This window comes from Pleurodeles waltl, chromosome 8, assembly GCF_031143425.1.
Source record: "Pleurodeles waltl isolate 20211129_DDA chromosome 8, aPleWal1.hap1.20221129, whole genome shotgun sequence".
Lineage (NCBI taxonomy): Eukaryota > Metazoa > Chordata > Amphibia > Caudata > Salamandridae > Pleurodeles > Pleurodeles waltl.
Window position 1 is genome coordinate 1500873236 of NC_090447.1, and position 22692 is coordinate 1500895927.

At 46.8% G+C, this 22692-nt stretch overlaps 1 protein-coding gene across 11 annotated transcripts in view; it reads left to right on the forward strand.

Annotated features, from left to right (window-relative positions):
- POU2F1 (POU class 2 homeobox 1) overlaps nucleotides 1-22692 on the forward strand; it is a 511154-nt gene that overhangs the window by 182426 nt on the left and 306036 nt on the right. For all 11 annotated transcript variants that reach the window (XM_069202748.1, XM_069202752.1, XM_069202754.1 and 8 more), the window contains one exon: nucleotides 20462-20644. In XM_069202748.1, coding sequence (XP_069058849.1) covers nucleotides 20462-20644 — 183 coding nt within the window. The remainder of the gene's footprint in view (nucleotides 1-20461; nucleotides 20645-22692) is intronic.

Sequence of the window (22692 nt, forward strand, 5' to 3'; positions counted from 1 at the left end):
ACGGTGTCAACTGAACTGGGATCAAAGGATGCTATGCCTTAATGTGGTACCACATCGGAAGTGAAAGACGCAAGGTACCAGTTTGAAGTTGACACTGTCGGGCAAGAGTATTGAATGCCTCTCAGGTGTTCTCTAGCATTGGATCTTTCATAGGTTCACATCCTTTAGAAATATTGTGTGTTGTCTGACTGAGAATCCTCAGTACATCAGTACTGTAACAGTGAAACCAGATTTCCATAATGTAGGAGGCTGGACTGGCTTGTAGTGAGTACCAAGGGGTACTTGCACCAGGCCCAGTTATCCCTTATTAGTGTATAGGGTGTCTAGCAGCTTAGGCTGATAGATAATGGTAGCTTAGCAGAGCAGCTTAGGCTGAACTAGGAGACGTGTGAAGCTACTACAGTACCACTTAGTGTCATATGCACAATATCATAAGAAAACACAATACACAGTTATACTAAAAATAAAGGTACTTTATTTTTATGACAATATGCCAAAGTATCTTAGAGTGTACCCTCAGTGAGAGGATAGGAAATATACACAAGATATATATACACAATAGCAAAAATATGCAGTATAGTCTTAGAAAACAGTGCAAACAATGTATAGTTACAATAGGATGCAATGGGGAAACATAGGGATAGGGGCAACACAAACCATATACTCCAAAAGTGGAATGCGAACCACGAATGGACCCCAAACCTATGTGACCTTGTAGAGGGTCGCTGGGACTATTAGAAAATAGTGAGAGTTAGCAAAATAACCCTCCCCAAGACCCTGAAAAGTGAGTGCAAAGTGCACTAAAGTTCCCCTAAGGACAAAAGAGTCGTGTTAGAGGAATAATGCAGGAAAGACACAAACCAGCAATGCAACAACTGTGGATTTCCAATCTAGGGTACCTGTGGAACAAGGGGACCAAGTCCAAAAGTCACAAGCAAGTCGGAGATGGGCAGATGCCCAGGAAATGCCAGCTGCGGGTGCACAGAAGCTTCGACTGGACAGAAGAAGCTGAGGTTTCTGCAGGAACGAAAAGGGCTAGAGACTTCCCCTTTGGTGGACGGATCCCTCTCGCCTTGGAGAGTCGTGCAGAAGTGTTTTCCCGCCGGAAGGACGCCAACAAGCCTTGCTACACGCAAATCGTGCGTTTGGCGTTTTTGGACGCTGCTGGGGCCCAGGAGGGACCAGGAGGTCGCAAATTGGACCTGCAGAGAGAGGAGACGTCGAGCAAGACAAAGAGCCCTCACTGAAGCAGGTAGCACCCGGAGAAGTGCCAGAAACAGGCACTACGAGGATGCGTGAAACGGTGCTCGCCGAAGTTGCACAAAGGAGTCCCACGTCGCCGGAGACCAACTTAGAAAGTCGTGCAATGCAGGTTAGAGTGCCGTGGACCCAGGCTTGGCTGTGCACGAAGGATTTCCGCCGGAAGTGCACAGGGGCCGGAGTAGCTGCAAAGTCGCGGTTCCCAGCAATGCAGCCCAGCGAGGTGAGGCAAGGACTTGCCTCCACCAAACTTGAGCTGAAGAGTCACTGGACTGTGGGGGTCACTTGGACAGCGTCGCTGGATTCGAGGGACCTCGCTCGTCGTGCTGAGAGGAGACCCAAGGGACCGGTAATGCAGCTTTTTGGTGCCTGCGGTTGCAGGGGGAAGATTCCGTCGACCCACGGGAGATTTCTTCGGAGCTTCTGGTGCAGAGAGGAGGCAGGCTACCCCCACAGCATGCACAAGGAGGAAAACAGTCGAGAAGGCGGCAGGATCAGCGTTACAGAGTTGCAGTAGTCGTCTTTGCTACTATGTTGCAGGTTTGCAGGCTTCCAGCGCGGTCAGCGGTCGATTCCTTATCAGAAGGTGAAGAGAGAGATGCAGAGGAACTCGGCTGAGCTCATGCATTCGTTATCTAAAGTTTCCCCAGAGACAGAGACCCTAAATAGCCAGAAAAGAGGGTTTGGCTACCTAGGAGAGAGGAAAGGCTACTAACACCTGAAGGAGCCTATCAGCAGGAGTCTCTGACGTCACCTGGTGGCACTGGCCACTCAGAGCAGTCCAGTGTGCCAGCAGCACCTCTGTTTCCAAGATGGCAGAGGTCTGGAGCACACTGGAGGAGCTCTGGACACCTCCCAGGGGAGGTGCAGGTCAGGGGAGTGGTCACTCCCTTTTCCTTTGTCCAGTTTCGCGCCAGAGCAGGGGCTAAGGGGTCCCTGAACCGGTGTAGACTGGCTTATGCAGAATTGGGCACATCTGTGCCCAACAAAGCATTTCCAGAGGCTGGGGGAGGCTACTCCTCCCCTGCCTTCACACCATTTTCCAAAGGGAGAGGGTGTCACACCCTCTCTCAGAGGAAGTTCTTTGTTCTGCCATCCTGGGCCAGGCCTGGCTGGACCCCAGGAGGGCAGCTGCCTGTCTAAGGGGTTGGCAGCAGCAGCAGTGAAACCCCAGGAAGGGCAGTCTGGCAGTACCAGGGTCTGTGCTACAGACCACTGGGATCATGGAATTGTACCAACAATGCCAGGATGGCATAGAGGGGGCAATTCCATGATCATAGACATGTTACATGGCCATATTCGGAGTTACCATGGTGAAGCTACATATAGGTAGTGACCTATATGTAGTGCACGCGTGTAATGGTGTCCCCGCACTCACAAAGTTCAGTGAATTGGCTCTGAACAATGTGGGGGCACCTTGGCTAGTGCCAGGGTGCCCTCACACTAAGTAACTTTGCACCTAACCTTTACCAGGTAAAGGTTAGACATATAGGTGATTTATAAGTTACTTAAGTGCAGTGTAAAATGGCTGTGAAATAACGTGGACGTTATTTCACTCAGGCTGCAGTGGCAGGCCTGTGTAAGAATTGTCAGAGCTCCCTATGGGTGGCAAAATAAATGCTGCAGCCCATAGGGATCTCCTGGAACCCCAATACCCTGGGTACCTCAGTACCATATACTAGGGAATTATAAGGGTGTTCCAGTAAGCCAATGTAAATTGGTAAAATTGGTCACTAGCCTGTTAGTGACAATTTGAAAGTAATGAGAGAGCATAACCACTGAGGTTCTGGTTAGCAGAGCCTCAGTGAGACAGTTAGGCACCACACAGGGAACATATACATGCACACCTATGAGCACTGGGGCCCTGTGTGACAGGGTCCCAGTGACACATACATATAGGCCACAAACCTATGAGCACTGGGGTCCTGACCAGCAGGATCACAGTGACACATAACAAACATACTGAAAACATAGTGTTTTCACTATGAGCACTGAGGCCTGGCTATCAGGATCCCAGTGAGACAGTGAAAACAGTGACAAAACACCCTGACATACACTCACAAACAGGCTAAAAGTGGGGGTAACAAGGCTAGAAAGAGGCTACCTTCTCACACATAAGCAGCCCATCTCGCCCTTTAATTTGAGTGCAGTGGTTGGGCTGTAAGTTCTGTCCGGGGGGGCCTGTTCTATTCTTTCACAGCACATCATGGAATAGTGCTTTTGGTTTAGAAGCTTTTCAGAAGAAAAACACTCCTTCTCGGACAGGCGATTGGTTGGCTCACTGGTTTAGTTTGTTTCCTTTTTGTTGAGTGCTGGATTCAGTGGCTTCATTTGATTTACAGTTGCAGCATACTTTTTAATATTTTTAATGTGTTTTTCAAGTATGAATGAAGTCCAGACTCTTCATGATATGTATTGTCTGAATGTTTTTTGAGAGTATCCACATCAGTATTTTATATGAAGCTTGTACTCGGGCCTTTTAGAAGAGGATTGCCAACCAGGAAGGATTGGCACATGCACAATTTTTCTGTGATGAGATAATCTGGTTTCCTCAGATGGGAATTCTCACGGCAGTCAGCTCCAACGTGTTATCAACGAGAACCCTGCAGTAAGAACAAGACCTGACAAGTTCATTGTTGATCCCCACCCAGCTTGTCTACCAAGACCAGCTTGACTGATGTCCCCAACCACCTTGACTTCAGCCTGACCCACATGCTGTTCACCCCTGCTGATCTTAAAATCCACCTCTGGCCAGATCATCAATTACAATATTTCAATGGCCCTGACTAGACACTTAACCATCACTACTGAAGACCCTCGATGTCAGTTACGCTCACCACAGTTACCTGTTGCCAATTGCTGCAACCAGTAACTGGCACAAGACAGTGATGAAAATTAAGATGTGGTCTAAGAACAAAATCTTTCACTACCTTGAAATTTTGTCATCATTGCTGAGAGCAACTTTGAGGACAATGTGTTACTAAAGATGATGGGAGCAGGACAGGTTTTGGTGTTAGAGGATTGGTAGGAACATGACAAATATGTTCTCAGACAATAACAAAGTAAGTGTGAAACCTAGCCACATTTCCAAGTGTCCCCCCTTCCAGGGTAACCTTGCTTACAAAACACAGTTCCACCTGTTTTGCCTCTGACATTTTGCATTGTGAACCTGTTCTACATTAGCATACTGTCTATTTTTCAACCATCTTCTGGTTGGGTCGTGAACAAGTAGAAAGAAGAAGAAAACATTTTTGGGGGCATCGCCCATATAGGGAGTCAGTATGACTCATGATTTGATTAATCCATATTGCTGAAGCCTGTGACCACCTTCTTCAGATTTCATTTGCAGCCATTGTGGTTGGGAAGATGTGTATAGTTAGGCACTGAAAATTGTTTTTCTTATTGTTTTTCTCTGCTATACACCTCAGTGGTCACCCACTCTGTTCATGCTTACTATGATGGATCCTAAAGAATCTCCAGAGGTGAAATCAGCAACAAGGCACCCAAGACTGAAGAGACTACTTCTTGGCATGGTACGAGTGTTGCACAAAGATGAATGGCAAAGCCATTTGTGACTGTGAGGCAAAACATACCATTGCCTAGCATCACAGAAGTCAACAAAATGGTCCCAGTCGAGGCTGCACATTGCTCCCGAGACTGCATACTTGACTAACTACTGTCAAAGTCACAGAGTTCTGATAGGTCAGAGAAGTCTAAGGAATACAAAAAGTACAAGCGTGGATCTCTGTCATCTTGCCACTCCCACCCCCGGGCACCTCGAGGCCATGGAGTGCTTCTTTCACTGTGGAAACCAATTCTGGTGCTGATCCTAATCTGCCGTGACCTCCCAGGGCCTTCAGTGACACCACAACAACTTTGCAAGTTGAAACAGGTCTTACGATGGCTCACTGGTCCCTCTAGCAGACCTTTGAGGCCCATGGATCTGAGATGACTTCCAGTCGCGCAGCTGCCAGGCAGGTCCATCCCTGATGCAGACAATGACACTTGTCTCGATTTGAGGCTGATGCCTTCCTCAAAGTCAGCACCACAGACCCCAGCCCTGACGCAACATCTGTTGTTGCCCTCGGCTCCACGACTGGTGTCACCAGTTCGAATCTTGACACTGGCACTAGTGCCAGAAATTAAGCCAATAGATCTGTTTATCTCTGAACACATCACCCAATAGTAAGGCAATGATAGTATGTCCATTTGGACCCAGAAACATATGGTGATGACATTGGCCCTTACAATATACAGGATAGCAGTGGCTTGGCTACCTACCCAGACATTAGCATTTCCTCCCCAAAAGTGGCCATGACAACTGAGGAGTCCACCTCCCTCACTACTTTAATTAGGAGAGCTGCGGAGGTGCTTGACCTTGCTTTACCTATGACAGAGGTCCTAAACCACGAGCCTATATTGTGTTTCTAATGAGGCCCTGACCAGTGTGCCGATGGGCACCTGGACAGAGCCAGTTTGTTGTTCCTTGGTTAATCGGCAAATAACAAGGTTGACTGTTAAATGGGGGACATGATCCCGCTCCTGGGGATCCCGATTTTCTGCTTTAACACCCCAGTCCAGAGAGCCTTGTAGTGCAGGTATCTACGAGTAACCTGCACCATAATGCATTCCGCCCTACTCCCCGATAGGGAACCAAAATGAATGGAGACCTTAGCTAAGTGTATATTTTTCTCTATTTGTCTTGCCCTCTGGTCCATCAACACTTATTCCCTACTGGGGAGATAGATGCATGCGCTGGGGGAGTGGGGAACATTTTGCCAGCTGTCCCAGATGATATACGTCCAACCCTGTAGCGTCTTAATTACAGAGGGCAAAGATGCAGTGACATACTTCATTCGTTCTGGCTTTGACCAGACAGACAGGGCAGAGCAGTCAGTACCAGTGTGGTGCATCGGTATATGGAAATCCCTAATCAATATACCCTTTGACCGTTCTAGACTGTTTGGCTCTAAGGCGGACTTGGCCGTTGAGAAATTTAAGGAGACCCCAGCTCTTCAGCAGACTCTCCAACAGCATCAACCCTTCCAAGGCTTTGGTAGGGGACACCAGCTGTGATACCAAATTCTTTCTCAGCAACAACAGGCCACCAGTCTTTTTGAAGTAAAGACCGGGGATCAGGCCAACAGCATCCAGGCTGTCAGGAGCAGTGTTGTACCCAGACAGCAGCTCCCTCTTCCACAGCTGCCACAAAACCCCTTCAGATTATCCTCAGCAACTCATTATCGCCTGGTGGGAGGGGCTTATCAATGTCTATTTTCTGGGGTGGAGTAACATCACATCTGACCAGTGGAGATTCCACATCCTGGCACACAGTTACTCCCTGCCTTTCCTGTCACATCCCCAGGACATGCCACACACCCCACAACAACTCCTGGAGGACCACTTGTCCACACTTCATGGAGACTTGACTAAGGGAACAGTAGGGAGGGTGCCAGCATCAGATCGGGACTGACTGATACTTGTCCCCTCCTAGATCTTCACCCACTCAACTTCCTCGGGCGTGGCAAATTCAAAATGCTCACCATGGCCCAAGTGCTATGTGCCCTTAATCCAGGAGACTAGATGCAGCGTTTGATTTGCAGGACGCCTACTTCCACATTGCCACCCTATCCCCACAGACGCTGCCTGCAGTTTCAGGTAGGCCAAGAGCACTTTCAGTTCACAGTGCTTTGTTTCAGCCTTCCCTGTGCAGAAAGGTAATAATAGTGATAGTATCCAATCATTGGAGGTTGAGATTACTTGGCTATTGAAGGCAGGATTGCCTCAAACAGTCGTAAACCAACTTCAGACGACAGCCAATCTGTTGACAGCATTACACTTTTCCATCAATGTGCCAAAATCACACCTGACTCCTTCACAACTAGTCCCTTGTATTGGAACCAGTGCTGTTTAGAGCTTCCCCTCCTCCTCCTCAACAGGCCCAGACTATATGGGCTATGATCATTATATTTCATTCAACCCTTGAGTTGGGTCTCAGTGAGAGTGGCTATGAGGGGTGTGTGCCTCTTAGCATCTTACTAATGAACCACACAAGGGTTGGCACATGCAGCCTCTTAAGTGGGTCTGAAGTCTGTGGGCCCAGCACCAAGGGAACCTGTATGGTTCCTTCCAGGTGTCAGAGTAGAATGTGATGGATCTACAGTGGTGTCTCCTTGGTGTCGATTGAACTGGCAACAGGCCCGCTCCTTACCCAACCAAGAGCTAGTCATTGTGACGGATGCATCCTTGCTGGGTTGGTTAGTTCATCAGGGAGAGGTGGAGATTAGAGGAATCTGGTTTCCTGGCCTCTACATTGTCTTGTTGGATTTGCAAGTGATTTGTTTGGCATTGGAGGAATTCCTTCCAACGATCAAGGGGCAGCGGGTACAGGTTTTGACATGTGCTACTGAACAAAGAGGTGGGGTTGGATTGTGGGCCTTGTGTTTGAAACCTCTGTCTCTCAAAATGGCAGAACTCGAAGGGCATCTCCCTGAATGCCCAACACTTGGCAGGATCTTTAAATGCCAGGGCAGATAAACTTTGCAGATTTTGCCTGGTGCATCACAAAAAGCAGTTACAGTAGGAGGTGGCGGAGGGCATCTTCCAGCAGTAGGGAGAACCCTGGCTAGATCTGTTTGCCACCACATTGAACACTGTGTCAAACCTGTTGCTTTTTGGAGTTCTCAAGTCAGCTGTTTCTTGGCAATGCCTTCCACTGGAACTAAGTGGTGGAACTTATGTATGCTTTTCCATCCCTACCTCTCCTGCCCAGAGTAGTGAAAAAGATCAAGAAAGACACGGCCCAAGTCATTTTAATGGCCCAGGACTGGGCGAGTCACCTGTTGTGATGGATTTTTTTTTAATGGGCTCAGCCATATATTTCTACCAACACCTTTCATGATGCTGCAGTGGGATCTTAATTTGGTTCTCACCTACCTGATGTGCTCACCATTTGAGATTATGCATATTTGTTCTCTAAGCCTACTGACAATCAAAACAGTGTTTCTCACTTACATTATTTATGCCTGTCAGAGTGAACGCCAGGCCTTGCCCGTACAGCAGCCATGCAACTATTTCTTCCCGGATAAACTGGTCCTTGGCCAAAAGTGACATTTCTTCCAAATGTAGTGACCATCACCTTCCTGCCTTTCTGTGCTCCACCTCACCCCTCCAACGAGGAAGAACATCTGCCATCTATACCCAAAGCAGGCCTTTTGCTTTTACATAGTTTGAACTAGAGACCACCAATGGGATGACCAACTTTTTGTTGGTTTTTCTGGAGCAAAAAAGGGCAAAGCAGTGCAAAAGAGAACTGTCTCCGAATGGATTGTTTTATGTGCATAGATCTGCCTTGGGTTAGCCAAAAGCAGCCTCTTCCACCAGAGCAAAGTCTGCATCCACTTTACTGTTGCAGTGTGTCAATCTTGAACATCTGCCAGTCTGCCATGTAGACCTTCCTCCACACATTCACGTAGCACTACTGCCTGTACAACCAGGTCCTGCAGAATCGGGTTTATCACAATTTATTGGCCTGAGCCATTACACTCACCCATCACTTGGTGGGGGGGAGCTAGAGGTTCTGCTCTGGTATCTATTGACAAAGATAGAAATCTGTGTTTTAGAAGTCTTTATAGGAAGAACAAATTCCTTACCTTTTAATAGCGCCTTTTCTACTAGAGACTACACCTGCAGATTTCTCACTGACACACTCTCCTGTGGTCCCCTACAATCCATTAATGAGGTCCCAAATCTGAAGGTCTTCACACTGCCATCATTTCAAAGACGTCCTTGCCCGATTGCGTGGGCAAAGATCAGAGAGAAATTATCATCAACATGTAAAGGTGTGTGGTGCATATATTGGGGCCCCAAAGTCGCATCAAGGGTGGGACGAATCTGTTACAGTGCGCTCAAGAGACTTGCTAGCAAAAGTTTCAGTGTTCAGCCTGGCACCTGGGGAAATTCATGAGGTTAGGAATTTGCAGTTAGTGTCTACCAGAAATAGCACTACCAAAGGTAAGTAACTTGTTCCAACAGTGAGGATGTTCCAGAGTTGGATGATGGCCTCCCAGTCTCAGGGGAGGCAAGAAATGACAACACTGAATGACTGGAATGATTTTCCCTTATGCGTGAGAAAAAAGCCTTTTGGATCCATGTTTACATAAGTTGAATGCTTGAAACATCAAGCACCAGTGAAAAAAGCAGATTTTAATTTATAAAAGAAATGCATGAATGCCTGTCTTCCTCATGTAAGCGTGGTCAGTTTTGAAAATAAACTTGGGAAGCAGCTTCTAATGTTAAGGCCTCCATTAAGCAGCAGTCACTAGGGATAAACTGGATATGCAGTGTAAGGCCCACAAGCCACCACACACTCCTTGAGCAATCTCACCAGCCCATATTGTTTGATACTGCTGACAACCAAGAGGAATCATACAAGGTCTTCATCATTTTCTTTCATTCCATTGGAGACATAACAGATGAGTTTGGGATTGAGATAGTCCACTGGCATCTTCTGATTGCTCTTTGTTGCAGCTGTTTCCTCTGTGCCAATGTTTCAAGTTGTGCAGCAGTCCTCATCTTTCAAAGATGCAAAAAAAGAATAACATTATTTTTAGGTGCATAATCAGAGGATGCTACTCAGTGAGTGAATGCTATACCACACCACCTGCTGCCTTATGAACTGAAAGTGGATACATTTGGGCTACTACAGCTCTACCATTTTGCTATTGTCCATTCCAGGAAGCTGACTTTTGATTCAGATTTCCACGTTAGTTTTGAAATAGTTCTTGAGTACCTGGTGAAAGTCTTTTCCAGTCCATCATCTTCTTGTTGTCCCACCATGTGCGGGCCTTTACCTAGGTGGGAGATGCACATTGTCATTTTTAGACTTGTATGCATCATTTCAATCCATACAAACTATGAAATTAGTAATTAATCCCAGATTTTGGCTTTGCTAATTGCCCTTGCTTAGAGAAGGTTAGTAAAATAAAAGTCAAGCCCTCTGCTGAGGATGATTAAGACAAGGTGGTGCTGCAAATGCATCTAAACCTTGTTCCAAATGTTCTCTCCGATTTCCTCATTGAGACCATGTTATTACCTGTGAATGAAAGAGTCTTTCTACTCTGGGAGAAATGGTGTTGAACATGCTGGATGTTAAAGAGGTCCTTACTGCATCTCAGACAGGACTATAGACTTGACTTTCTTTGACTCAGTTATAAATGGTAATGAGACAGGAAGTTCTAAGGAATCACCCCCTCCTCCAGTATCGGATAACACCGCATTCTCTTCCTCTTCAGAAGGGTTGAAATGTGTGAACGATTCAGTGCTGGAAAATAGAATGTGATTAACCTCAGATTTGTAGTTTCCTCACATTGGTATCTTTCATTGCCTTTATTTATCCCCATTGTGGCTCTAGGTTAATAGTGAATGTATATTTTCTGTATTAAGAGAATTTGAGAGGTCCTTGAGTTTTGAATTTAGGGCACATTCACTTGCTGGTTAAGGTTGGACACACCATTGAGCATTAATGTCTGAAGTGTGTTTTGTTTTACTGGTGCTTCATAGTAGATTCCCAGGCTCATAAGAGTAATGTTCCAATAGCACGTAACCTGTGCAAGATACCATGCCCTGAAAGCTGCAGTGAGAGCTAAAATGTATTTCCACCCACCACAGAGGGGAAAAGTGATGCCCCCCTCTGAAAGTTTAGACAGAAGCAAGGAGAGTCTGCAAATTAACAGAAGACAAGCAGGTTCAATCATTTTAGCTGTCCGAGAACCTCAAAGAGCTGCCTATATGGAGGTGGCTAGGCACCCACTAAGTGATGTTACAGCTGACAGTGGACAAGTCTGTCATGCGTAGGATGTAGGAGGATGTCCATCAGATTGAAATGGTCTGGCTGTCCTCTTGAAAACCATTATATGTAGTTAAAATATGACGTTAATGACTGACAACTGGTACTTGTAAGACATATTCCAAGGGAAGTGGACAAAATATAATGATTTCTTGTTCATTTTCTGCTTTTTGCCAAGGAGCGTGTCTCATGACCAAGAAGTTACCCAAAAAAGTGTTTTGAAACTAGGTAGAGTAACGGCAGTGAAAGTGAAAGAACCCTAAAAAAGTTAGCTCATTGTAATTGTCTGTATGTTGTGGTCTTGGCAGGGGTTCCTAAAGTGCCTGCACTGGCTTGCCAAGGCCGGTTATCTTCCATTGGACATGGCCAGCAATGTAATTATGACCAGAAGAGTCAGTTGGATTGGGCTGGGTCTGGTCGACTGGCCCGGTGGCTGGGTAATTATAAACTTTAGAGATCCGGGGCTGGTCCATAACATTCTTACAGTTGGTTGTAGGGTGCAGGAGTTAGGTTCCTCCATTAGAGTTCTTCCTCAGGAACACTTTTATAGTCCCACCCACATAGGTAGCATTTATGGGGGAATCCTTTCTCCACCAACATGGCCAAACCTTTGATTCCATCCTCTAACCGGTATGTGGTTTTGGATGAGGTGGATTGACTTGAGGGTATTAGTTTCCCTATATGCCCCAAGCCAAAAGAAGGTGCTAAGTTGGGAAGACTCGAGGAAGGGCCGGATTTGCCTGAGACCATCTGTAAAGAAATGGCTCCCTGTTGCAGTTTTTGCCTGATACTGATGCTGACTTGACTGAGAAGTGTGCTGGGACCCTGCTAACCAGGCCCCAGCACCAGTGTTCTTTCACCTAAAATGTACCATTGTTTCCACAATTGGCACAACCCTGGCACCTAGGTAAGTCCCTTGTAACTGGTACCCCTGGTACCAAGGGCCCTGATGCCAGGGAAGGTCTCTAAGGGCTGCAGCATGTCTTATGCCACCCTAGGGACCCCTCACTCAGCACAGACACACTGCTTGCCAGCTTGAGTGTGCTGGTGGGGAGAAAATGACTAAGTCGACATGGCACTCCCCTCAGGGTGCCATGCCAACCTCACACTGCCTATGGCATAGGTAAGTCACCCCTCTAACAGGCCTTACAGCCCTAAGGCAGGGTGCACTATACCACAGGTGAGGGCATAGGTGCATGAGCACTATGCCCCTACAGTGTCTAAGCAAAACCTTAGACATTGTAAGTGCAGGGTAGCCATAAGAGTATATGGTCTGGGAGTCTGTCAAAAACGAACTCCACAGCTCCATAATGGCTACACTGAATACTGGGAAGTTTAGTATCAAACTCCTCAGAATAATAAACCCACACTGATGCCAGTGTTGGATTTATTAAAAAGTGCACACAGAGGGCACCTTAGAGATACCCCCTGTATTTTACCCAATTGTTCAGTGCAGGACTGACTGGTCTGTGCCAGCCTGCTGCTGAGAGACGAGTTTCTGACCTCATGCGGTGAGAGCCTTTGTGCTCTCTGAGGACAGAAACAAAGCCTGCTCTGGGTGGAGGTGCTTCACACCTCCCCTCTGCAGGAACTGTAACACCTAGCAGTGAGCTTCAAAGGCTCAAGCTTCGTGTTACAATGCCCCAGGGCACTCCAGCTAGTGGAGATGCCCGCCCCCTGGACACAGCCCCCACTTTTGGCGTCAAGTCCAGGAGAGATAATGAGAAAAACAAGGAGGAGTCACTGGCCAGTCAGGACAGCCCCTAAGGTGTCCTGAGCTGAGGTGACTCTGACTTTTAGAAATCCTCCATCTTATAGAAGGAGGATTCCCCCAATAGGAATAGGGATGTGCCCCCCTCCCCTTGGGAGGAGGCACAAAGAGGGTGTACCCACCCTCAGGGCTAGTAGCCATTGGCTACTAACCCCCAGACCTAAACACGCCCTTAAATTTAGTATTTAAGGGCTTCCCTGAACCTAAGAATTTAGATTCCTGAAACTACAAGAAGAAGAGGACTGCTGAGCTGAAAAAACCCTGCAGAGGAAGAACAGAAGACACCAACTGCTTTGGCCCCAGACTTACCGGCCTGTCTCCTGCCTTCCAAAGAAACCTGCTCCAGCGACGCTTTCCAAGGGACCAGCGACCTCTGAATCCTCTGAGGACTGCCCTGCTTCAAGAAAGACAAGAAACTCCCGAGGACAGCGGCACTGCTCCAAAAGAACTGCAACTTTGTTACAGAGGAGCAGATTTAAAGACCCCTGCAAATCCCCGCAAGAAGCGTGAGACTTGCAACACTGCACCCGGCGACCCCGACTCGACTGGTGGAGAACCAACACCTCAGGGAGGACCCTCCGGCGACTCCGAGACCGTGAGTAACCAAAGTTGTCCCCCCTGAGCCCCCACAGCGACGCCTGCAGAGGGAATCCCGAGGCTCCCCCTGACCGCGACTGCCTGAACCTACTTTCCCGACGGCTGGAAAAGACCCTGCACCCACAGCCCCCGTACCTGAAGGATCGGAACTCCTGTGCAGGAGTGACCCCCAGGAGGCCCTCTCCCTTGCCCAGGTGGTGGCTACCCCGAGGAGCCCCCCCCCTTGCCTGCCTGCATCGCTGAAGAGACCCCTTGGTCTCCCATAGGAAACTATTGGAAACCCGACGCGTGTACACACACTGCACCCGGCCGCCCCCACGCTGCTGAGGGTGTACTTTTTGTGTGGACTTGTGTCCCCCCCGGTGCCCTACAAAACCCCCCTGGTCTGCCCTCCGAAGACGCGGGTACTTACCTGCTGGCAGACTGGAACCGGGGCACCCCCTTCTCTCCATTGAAGCCTATGTGTTTTGGGCACCTCTTTGACCTCTGCACCTGACCGGCCCTGAGCGGCTGGTGTGGTGACTTTGGGGTTGCTCTGAACCCCCAACGGTGGGCTACCTTGGACCCAAAACTGAAACCTGTAAGTGACTTACTTACCTGTGAAAACTAACAATACTTTACCTCCCCCAGGAACTGTGAAAATTGCACTGTGTCCACTTTTAAAACAGCTATTTGTGTTTTATGTGAAAAGTATAAATGCTATTGTAATTATTCAAAGTTCCTAAAGTACTTACCTGCAATACCTTTCAAATGAGATATTACATGTAGAATTTGAACCTGTGGTTCTTTAAATAAATTAAGAAAATATATTTTTCTATAACAAAACCTATTGGCTGGATTTGTCTCTGAGTGTGTGTTCCTCATTTATTGCCTGTGTGTATGTACAACAAATGCTTAACACTACTCCTTTGATAAGCCTACTGCTCGACCACACTACCACAAAATAGAGCATTAGTATTATCTCTTTTTGCCACTATCTTACCTCTAAGGGGAACCCTTTGGACTCTGTGCATACTATTCCTTACTTTGAAATAGTGCATACAGAACCAACTTCCTACACCATCTACCATAATTCGTAGTATAAGGGCCAGAAGTGGCCTGGTATTCCCATCGTGGCTTCCAGCATTATTGCTGCAGAGTTAGCTGGGTGCCCAAATTCTTGCATGCATATCTGTCTTGAGCATAACTAAGGCCTCCAAATTGGTGACAGGAGATATGTTCGATTTGGAAGAAAAGCTCTTCCCAGAGGCTCCCTCCAAAAATAATGGTATGAATCTGAAGGTGGACAAACTGCCTCAGGACCAAGGACCACCCATTCAGCTGGCAGATTTGGTCCGGGTGATCAGGAAAAAGCCTACAATGCCTCTCAAAATAGCTTCATGGAATGTTGCAGGCCTGAGGAATAAGATGACCTGCCCCGATTGGGGTAATTTTATAGATCAGTAGGAAATATGCTTTTTACAAGAAACCTGAGTGACTCACGAATTTTAAAGCCCAGGATTCGCGGTATTTCAAAAAGTAGCAACAGGGGGAAGGAGAGGTAGACTGTCGGGGTATTTCTACCTGGGTGGCCACCCATCTGGGTTGTAAGGTTGTCACAGTGGAAGTTTATTCTATGCCTTTTACTTACTTTTCCCCCAATTTTGAATTGTATTTGATTAATGCCTACTCGAGACCGGTTAGGCTGAATTGTAAGTCTGATGTGGTAATGGGCAATTCATAAGACGTAACTAATAACCAAGAACGTAAACAGTCTACAAAATGTCAAAGCAGACATATTAAAGCCGGTAGAAATGCATTTCGCGAAAGATCAGAAAGTTGTACAAAAATGATTTTTCGAGAGGGGAGCAGCTCAGAAAAACCTGTTCGCAATTATACAAGTACAACATGCCAAGACTTGGCATCTAGATACTTGCATCACCTATCCCAGCAGAATGTCATGTCGATTAAGTGGTCAGGGACATTAGAAAATGCTTTTCATCCAGTTCCACTTATACCTCCAGTGATAAACAAGTGCAATCAGACCACCATGAGATTTATCCTGGTAGCTCCATACGAGACAGACATGATTATCAGTTTTAGTGAAAATGGCAGAGGAGAGGGTAATAAACATACCAATCTATTTACAATTCAGAGGGGAACGTTTTGTCACCCAGCCTAGCAGCATGGCTCCCAAAGACATATAATTTGGTCACCAATGTCTTCTATGCAGAGGTGTGGAAGTATTCATGGAGGCTAGAAGGACAAAAACACAAAAATGTTATACAGCCAATTGGAACAAATTCATGCATTGGTGCAGGAAGTAGGACTTAACATGGAACAGTACGGGGACACTAGTGTAATTATATATCCAGTGAACCTACCAGATATAAAAATGTTGTACACACCCATCAAGGTGCATTTATCAGCAATAGTTGCATACACCAGAGACGCTTCAGGAAATGTCCTGATTACCATGCCGGTGATCAAAATATTCTTAGAAGGGGTAAAGAGGATTACACCACCAACTTGAGCCCCCACCAGTGTGCAGTCTTAATCTGGTGCTAACACAGCTAATGACACCATTCGAGCTTATCCATAAGAACACAAGTCAATGCTGTCTCCACGACCTGTTTCTGCACCCTCCGCATGCTGCGCAAGATGTTCCGTTGTATAGGCCTCTCCGCCAGAAAGATGATCACCCAGGCCCTCATCACCAGCTGGCTCCGCTACGGCAACTCCGCTACATCGGGACCACGAAAGAACTCATAGGATGCCTCCAGATCATCCAAAACACTGCCGCCAGAATCACCCTCCACCTCCCCAGAAGAACCAGCATAACTTCCCACCGGCTACCTGTACAACAAAGATGCCTCTTCAAGCTCCTAACGCACACGTACAGAGCCTTCCGCAGCACCAGACCCGCCTACAGCAGCCGGCACCTCAAGTTCCACCAGAGATCTCCGCTCGGCCTCCCTCGCCCTTGCCCCCTGCATCCGATGTGAACGCCTGGGAGGTCGCTCCTTCTCCCACCTCGCTGCCAAATCCTGGAAAACTCCCCCCTGCTCCCCTCCTTTCCCTCAAAAAAAAAAAAAAGCCCCCTCGTGAAGGACTTCAAGCAGCAGCTCAAGTCCTGGCTGTTTGACCATCACTTCCACCAGAGGATTCTACCCCATAGCACCAACCCAGCTCCTGGAGACCCCCTGTGGTGACAAGCCTGCGCTCTGCAAGAATTCCCCGAGTGAGTGATTGATTGGATTGCGCAAAGCAGGACTCAAATGCCTTACAGGCTGACTGAATTTCTGTATGCATTTTCTTCTTTATGCAGAGTCTGCAAATTGCGTGCACCATCAGTAGAAGAATCATACTTACAGATGCACAATGACAAGGGTTGTCATGAGGTCTAAACTGCACCTCCTCCCAAAAGGGGAATCTCACTTCCATGTTATCCATTCAGTACGCTGGCCTGGTTAGCAGGCCTCAGCACACTTTCAAATCAAAACATAGCATCAGCAAAGGCAAAAAGTCAGGGGGTAACCATGCCAAGGAGGCATTTCCTCACACTGATTTTTCCCAAACCCACAGAGAAACTTTGTAAAAGGACTGTGCAAGACCAAAGCAAGACTGGAAGAAACAGAAGATGGATCCAGACAGAAGAGGGACCTGCAAATTAAGGGAACCAAGTCCAGTTCCAGTCCAGTTCCAGTTGGAGTGTTCGGTTGGGGCAGGTGCCACTACCCACCCTTTTGGAGGTGCAAGACAAGATCGACGGTGAAGACCAGGAGTCGGCTTTGCAGCACAGGAGCAGAGGAAGAGTTCTAGAAGTGATGCAGTCATTATCCCACGTCAGAAGAAGAGTTGCAATCCGTCAGTGGTGTGAAAAAAACACTAACAAGCCTTGGCAAAAGCAAGAGTTGCAGAAGAGAAGTTGCAAAGCTGCTGGGGACCAGAAAGGTCAGAGGAGACTCTGCCCAAGGAGTCCTAGGCAACCATAGCAGTGAGGAGAGCCAGAAGTCGAGGATGCAGCCCCCACAGGCAAGTCGCAGGCAGCAGACACAGGAGTCGCAGTGAGGCTCACTCAGTACACCTGGAAAGGATTCCCACGTCGCTGGAGCAGCAGGCACAAGACTAAGCGTTGCAGGGAAGAGTGCTGGAGGCCGGGGCTACACAAAGCCTGAAGATCCCTTGGAAGTAGAGCAACAAGGCTTAGTAGCTGCAAGAGTCGTTGTGCACAGGGGTGTTCTGCCCTGCAAGGAGAGGCAAAGACTCGCCACCTCCAAAGTTGGACAGCTGGTAGAGGGTACCACTCGGGACCACCACCTGTTTTGCAGGATCCACACAGAGTTGCAGGAGAGAGGACCCAACACAGCCGGTCGTCGTTGCAGTTGATGTCTGCGGATGCCGGGGACTGACTCCTTCACTCCAAGGGAGATTCCTTCTTGCTTCTTGGTACACACTGAAGACTTGCCGCCCTCAGAGGATGGACAGACAGGGAAATGTAACAGTTACTGGAAGAAGCCGGAGAAACAATGCTGCAGAGCAGAGTCGTTGCTGGAGCTGCAAATTGTAGGTTCCTGTGAAGTCCATTTGAGGTTCTAGTGGCCAGAAGTCGAAGTAAACGTTGGAGAGGAGTCCTGCTGGAATCTTGCACGTTGAATCTGAGGACCCACCCAAGAGGGAGACCCTATATAGCCCTAAAAAGGGGGATTGGTCACCTAGCAGGAGAGGGCTGTGATGTCACCAGGCCACTCATGGCCCCAAAGGGCTGTGCCAACTTTGGTTTCAAGTTGACAGAATCATTGGGGCCACCTGGAAGGAGCCCTGGGCACCACCCCTAGGGTGGTGATGGACAAGAGAGTGGTAACCCCCTTTCCATTGTCCAGTTTCGCACCAGAGCAGGACCGAGGGTCCCTGGACTGGTGGAAACTAGTTAATGTAAGGAGGGCACCAAATGTGCACTTCAAAGCATACCAGTGGCTTGGGGAGGCTACCCATCTGAAGCCATGTAACACCTATTTCTAAAGAGAGAGGGTGTTGACTCCCTCTGCAAAAGGCAATCCTTTGTTCTGCCTTCCTGGTTTTGAGCTGTTCAAGCAGCAGCATGTCAAAAACCTGTCTGTAGGATGGCAGCAGCATGGGCTGCCCAGGAAAACCCTGCAAACTGGTAGGATCAAACCGGGGGGGTCCTTTAAGGAACCCCCAGAGTGCATGGAATCATACTGCCAATACTGGCAACAGTATTGGGGTATGATTCCGACATGTTTGATACCAAACGTGCTTAGGTTCAGAGTTGCCATTATGTAGCTGGAGTATAGGTAGTGACCTATGTCCAGTAGATGGGTAAAATGGCTTCCCCGCACTCATGAAGTCCAGGAAAATGGAACTGGAGCTCGTGGGGACTCCTCTGCTCATGCAGGGGTGCCCTCATACACAGGTATGCACACGCTGCCCTCTGGGCTAGGAGGGCCTGCCATAGGGGGTGCCTTATAGTGACCTGGTGCAGTGACCTGTAATGAAATGGTGCATGCACCTTTTCACGAAGGTTGCAACAGCAGGCCTGCAGACACATTTTGCATGGGCTCCCATGGGTGGCACAGTACATGCTGCAGCCCATGGGGAACCCCTGGTGCCCCAATGCCCTGGGTACCTCAGTACCATATGCTAGGGACTTAGATGGGGGCACCAGTATGCCAATTGAGTGGTGCAGAAAGTCAGGGACAACCAAATTTAGACAGAGAGAGCACAGTCACTGGGGTCCTGGTTAGCAGGATCCCAGTGAACACAGTCCGAAACACACTGACACCAGGCAAAACGTGTGGGTTACCATGACAGAAAGAGGGTACTTTCCTACAACCACTACATACCTTATGCACAGGGTGTGAATCCAGAAAAGATTCATACTAGAAAAGGAAAAGGTTTGTTATATATTTGGTGACCTTTGCTTTCGTATGAATTATTTATTTAATGTGCTGCTTTCTCACCCTTTGCTTAAAGCCACACCTCTTCTCCGGAGCGAGAAGAGGTGTGCATGTGAGTCCAGAAAGTTTCAAACAGCAAAACTGTTCTTACAGGTAAGCAGCGTTTTCCTTTTCTAGCATGAAACTTTTCTGGATTCACATCTTGTGCATCGGGTATGTAGTGATATTACCTTAATTTGGAAGCTAGTGCTGTAAATAAGCCCTACCATAGCACTAGTCCCCAAATAGGGAAAAATAATCTGAAGATGGTAACCACTCACTGGCATTGAGGGCATGCGCCTGACATCATTGCGGGATGGCACTACCCACCTACTAGTCGATTAACAGAAAGAAAAAATCAGGACAGTTCCGCACCTAACCATTAGATGGCAAAAGCATGCACAGCGTCCGACTACAGAAGTTGCAGAACTATTATTATAGGTAAGTAACATTTACTTTCCTGAATCGGGCAATGATGGAACACCCTCCAATACCGGAGATTTATGAAAAGTACATTTTGATGAGCTATGTTATAAATGCCTTGTTTGAAAGAGTTATAAATCAGCTTAAGTGCCACAAATAATGTCCTAAATGTGTGCCATACCTTGACTAAAGTGTGCCATTCAGGTTCCTTAATCGGCGTTGATTAAGCATTTTGAAAGTTTGAACTTTCACATTTTAGATGCAGAGTTTAAGTAGACGTCATTGTTCAGGGTAATTGACTGTAGATGTAGGCAGACTTTTAAGATGTAGTGTTTGTCTACTGAACTATTCTATTCATTTTGTTGAATGACCTATTTTCTGATTGAAGCTCTCAAGCAGTGTTACTCATACATCTAATTCTGATGTATTTTACGTGAATGGCAGCTTTTGAGTCGATGTGTTCTGGCATTTTCAGAAGTCCTAAACCTGTCTTAAGAACTTTCCATATTGCCCGAATGTGTTCCTTTCTTCTCCGTTGCACGAATATGTAATTAGTACACGAGGTGGAAATGGATTATAACCATTATTGATATCTCATGGTATTCAATTTGTTTTTGCGATTTCTAGCTCACGTTAACACCTACCCAGCAACAAATTTTAATACAACAGGCACAGGCGCAGCTGCTGGCAGCCGCAGTGCAGCAACATTCTGCTAGTCAGCAACATAGTGCTGCAGGTGCAACCATCTCCGCCACCGCCGCTACTCCCATGACGCATATACCCCTCTCTCAGCCCATCCAAATTGCACAGGTCAGTATGTTAACCAGTTGATGATTCTTACTGTACTACAGTGCTTGAAAATTTGGTACAATCAATTCTTCCAGAAAACCTGAATCTAGCCATGTCACTGCATGAAACTGTTTTAAAGAAGCTTTAGATTGTGCATGAAAATATGGTAATGGGGAATTCTCATCTTCACGGTTGCCCATCTTCTACGGCTTTTATTTTTTAAGTTCCTCTGGAGTCAATATTATGTTTAAATATGCTATTGATCCACACCATTCACAACCATTTGTTCTAGGTGGACCCACTGCAAATGCCTAGTTGGCAAATTGAAACCCGACTTAACGGATGTGGTGTTTTCCACTATAGCTCATAATAATGCACAGTACCTGCAAGGTTATTGTTAAATGTATTAACTCAGCTCCTAGATATCATAGTCCCACGTACTGTCACAGCAGGTGATGCAAACCATTCCTACATCTGTGAATGCAAAATCTATAACAAATGGTTGTGAGATGTTTTAGAATTTGATTCTAGACTCATTTCTCTCTGTTGGTAACTGACTAATATGCCACAGCTACATGGGAAAGGTTGGTGGGGGTTGCAGAGGTGCAACAACAGTGATGTCCCTGGTACATCATCTTCTCTTAGCTGGTGCTGCAGAACTTTCCAGAATCAGTACTTAACTGAAGTCACTAATGGGAAGTCAGTGCACACAAAGCGTGCGCAGAGTATGTTTCAAACAGGACAACAAACTTGAGCTCGGACCATTTTCACAGGTATTTTCCCAAGTTTACTTCTATAAAGGGAAGTGGTACAGTGGTTGCTGCCATCACAGATGATCACCTTGATGTATATTTGGAAACCCAAAATGGCCAACTCAAGAAGCATGAGGTTGCCTAGCAGAATAAGGTGTATAACCATGCCTCTCCAGTTGCTGTTGCTGGGTATTGTTCCCTAATGTATATGTATCCCATCCATGAACCAGGTAGCAGAAACAGCTGCAGTTCCAGGGTTAACGAAAGCCGGACTAATCTTTGCATTTGTGTCAGAAACCAAAATGTTGTGCAGCTGTGACTGTTTCCTCACGGAGGACATAATTCACACAGCACTTGTATTTCCAAACCCACCTCATGTAACACACTCGCACACTACACATTTGGGATGGGGCAAGGGGCGGACTCCAGATTGGACTTCACATGGTTTTTCATGGAGAGACAGCAGATAAACTGCTGAAGGATCACTCAAAACATTGTGTTGAAAAGCAGGGCTGTCCAGATAATTGAAAATAGAACGATAGCACAACTTTTTACTGTGTACTGAGTTGGTTTGTCCTTAAAACCTTTAAGAAATTAGTAGAAAATCATGCAGTCCCCATAAACCCAATGTTGAATGGTACTGGGTTTTGAGCAAAGCAAGAAGCAGAAAAAATTAGAAATATCAGCAGTTTTTCTAAGATATTCATAAACTTGTGTCCACTGTAAAGAGGTTCACAAAAAATCATGTGTAAACTAGCAAACGTCAGGAAATGTTCTCAGAATTGAATGTTGCAACCAATATTTGTTGTTTATAAAGACATTTTCCGAGCTTCCAAGATGTTCTTAGTCTAAACCCAAATAACCCTATCTTCGAAAAAGTATCTCAGATGCTTTGTAGTGATGTGGAAACCATTTCTGAGTTAAACAGCAATGACAGACAACTAACATGCCCACAGCGTTGTAAAGTACTGCCACTCTTAAGTCAACTCAGACTTGATAGATCAAGGATATGTTTTTTTCACATGTAAAAGTATGAGTAAAAGGGACAAAATAGAATGTGTCAATGACTTAAAGTAATTCTACAGCATCTGTATGTGTAGATCACATGCATTGCACACTCCTACATCCCAGTGTTGAGCTCAAAATGTTACAACTTATTTACTTCAAATAATTTCTTTTGATTTCAAGGTGTCTTGTGCTACCCCTACCTAGAACACCCTTTGCACCAGGACACAGACTCCACTTTAGATTGTTGTTTTCTACCATTGAGTTTGGTGGTGTTTTCGAGTGCTTCATTCCACTATGCACTGAACACTT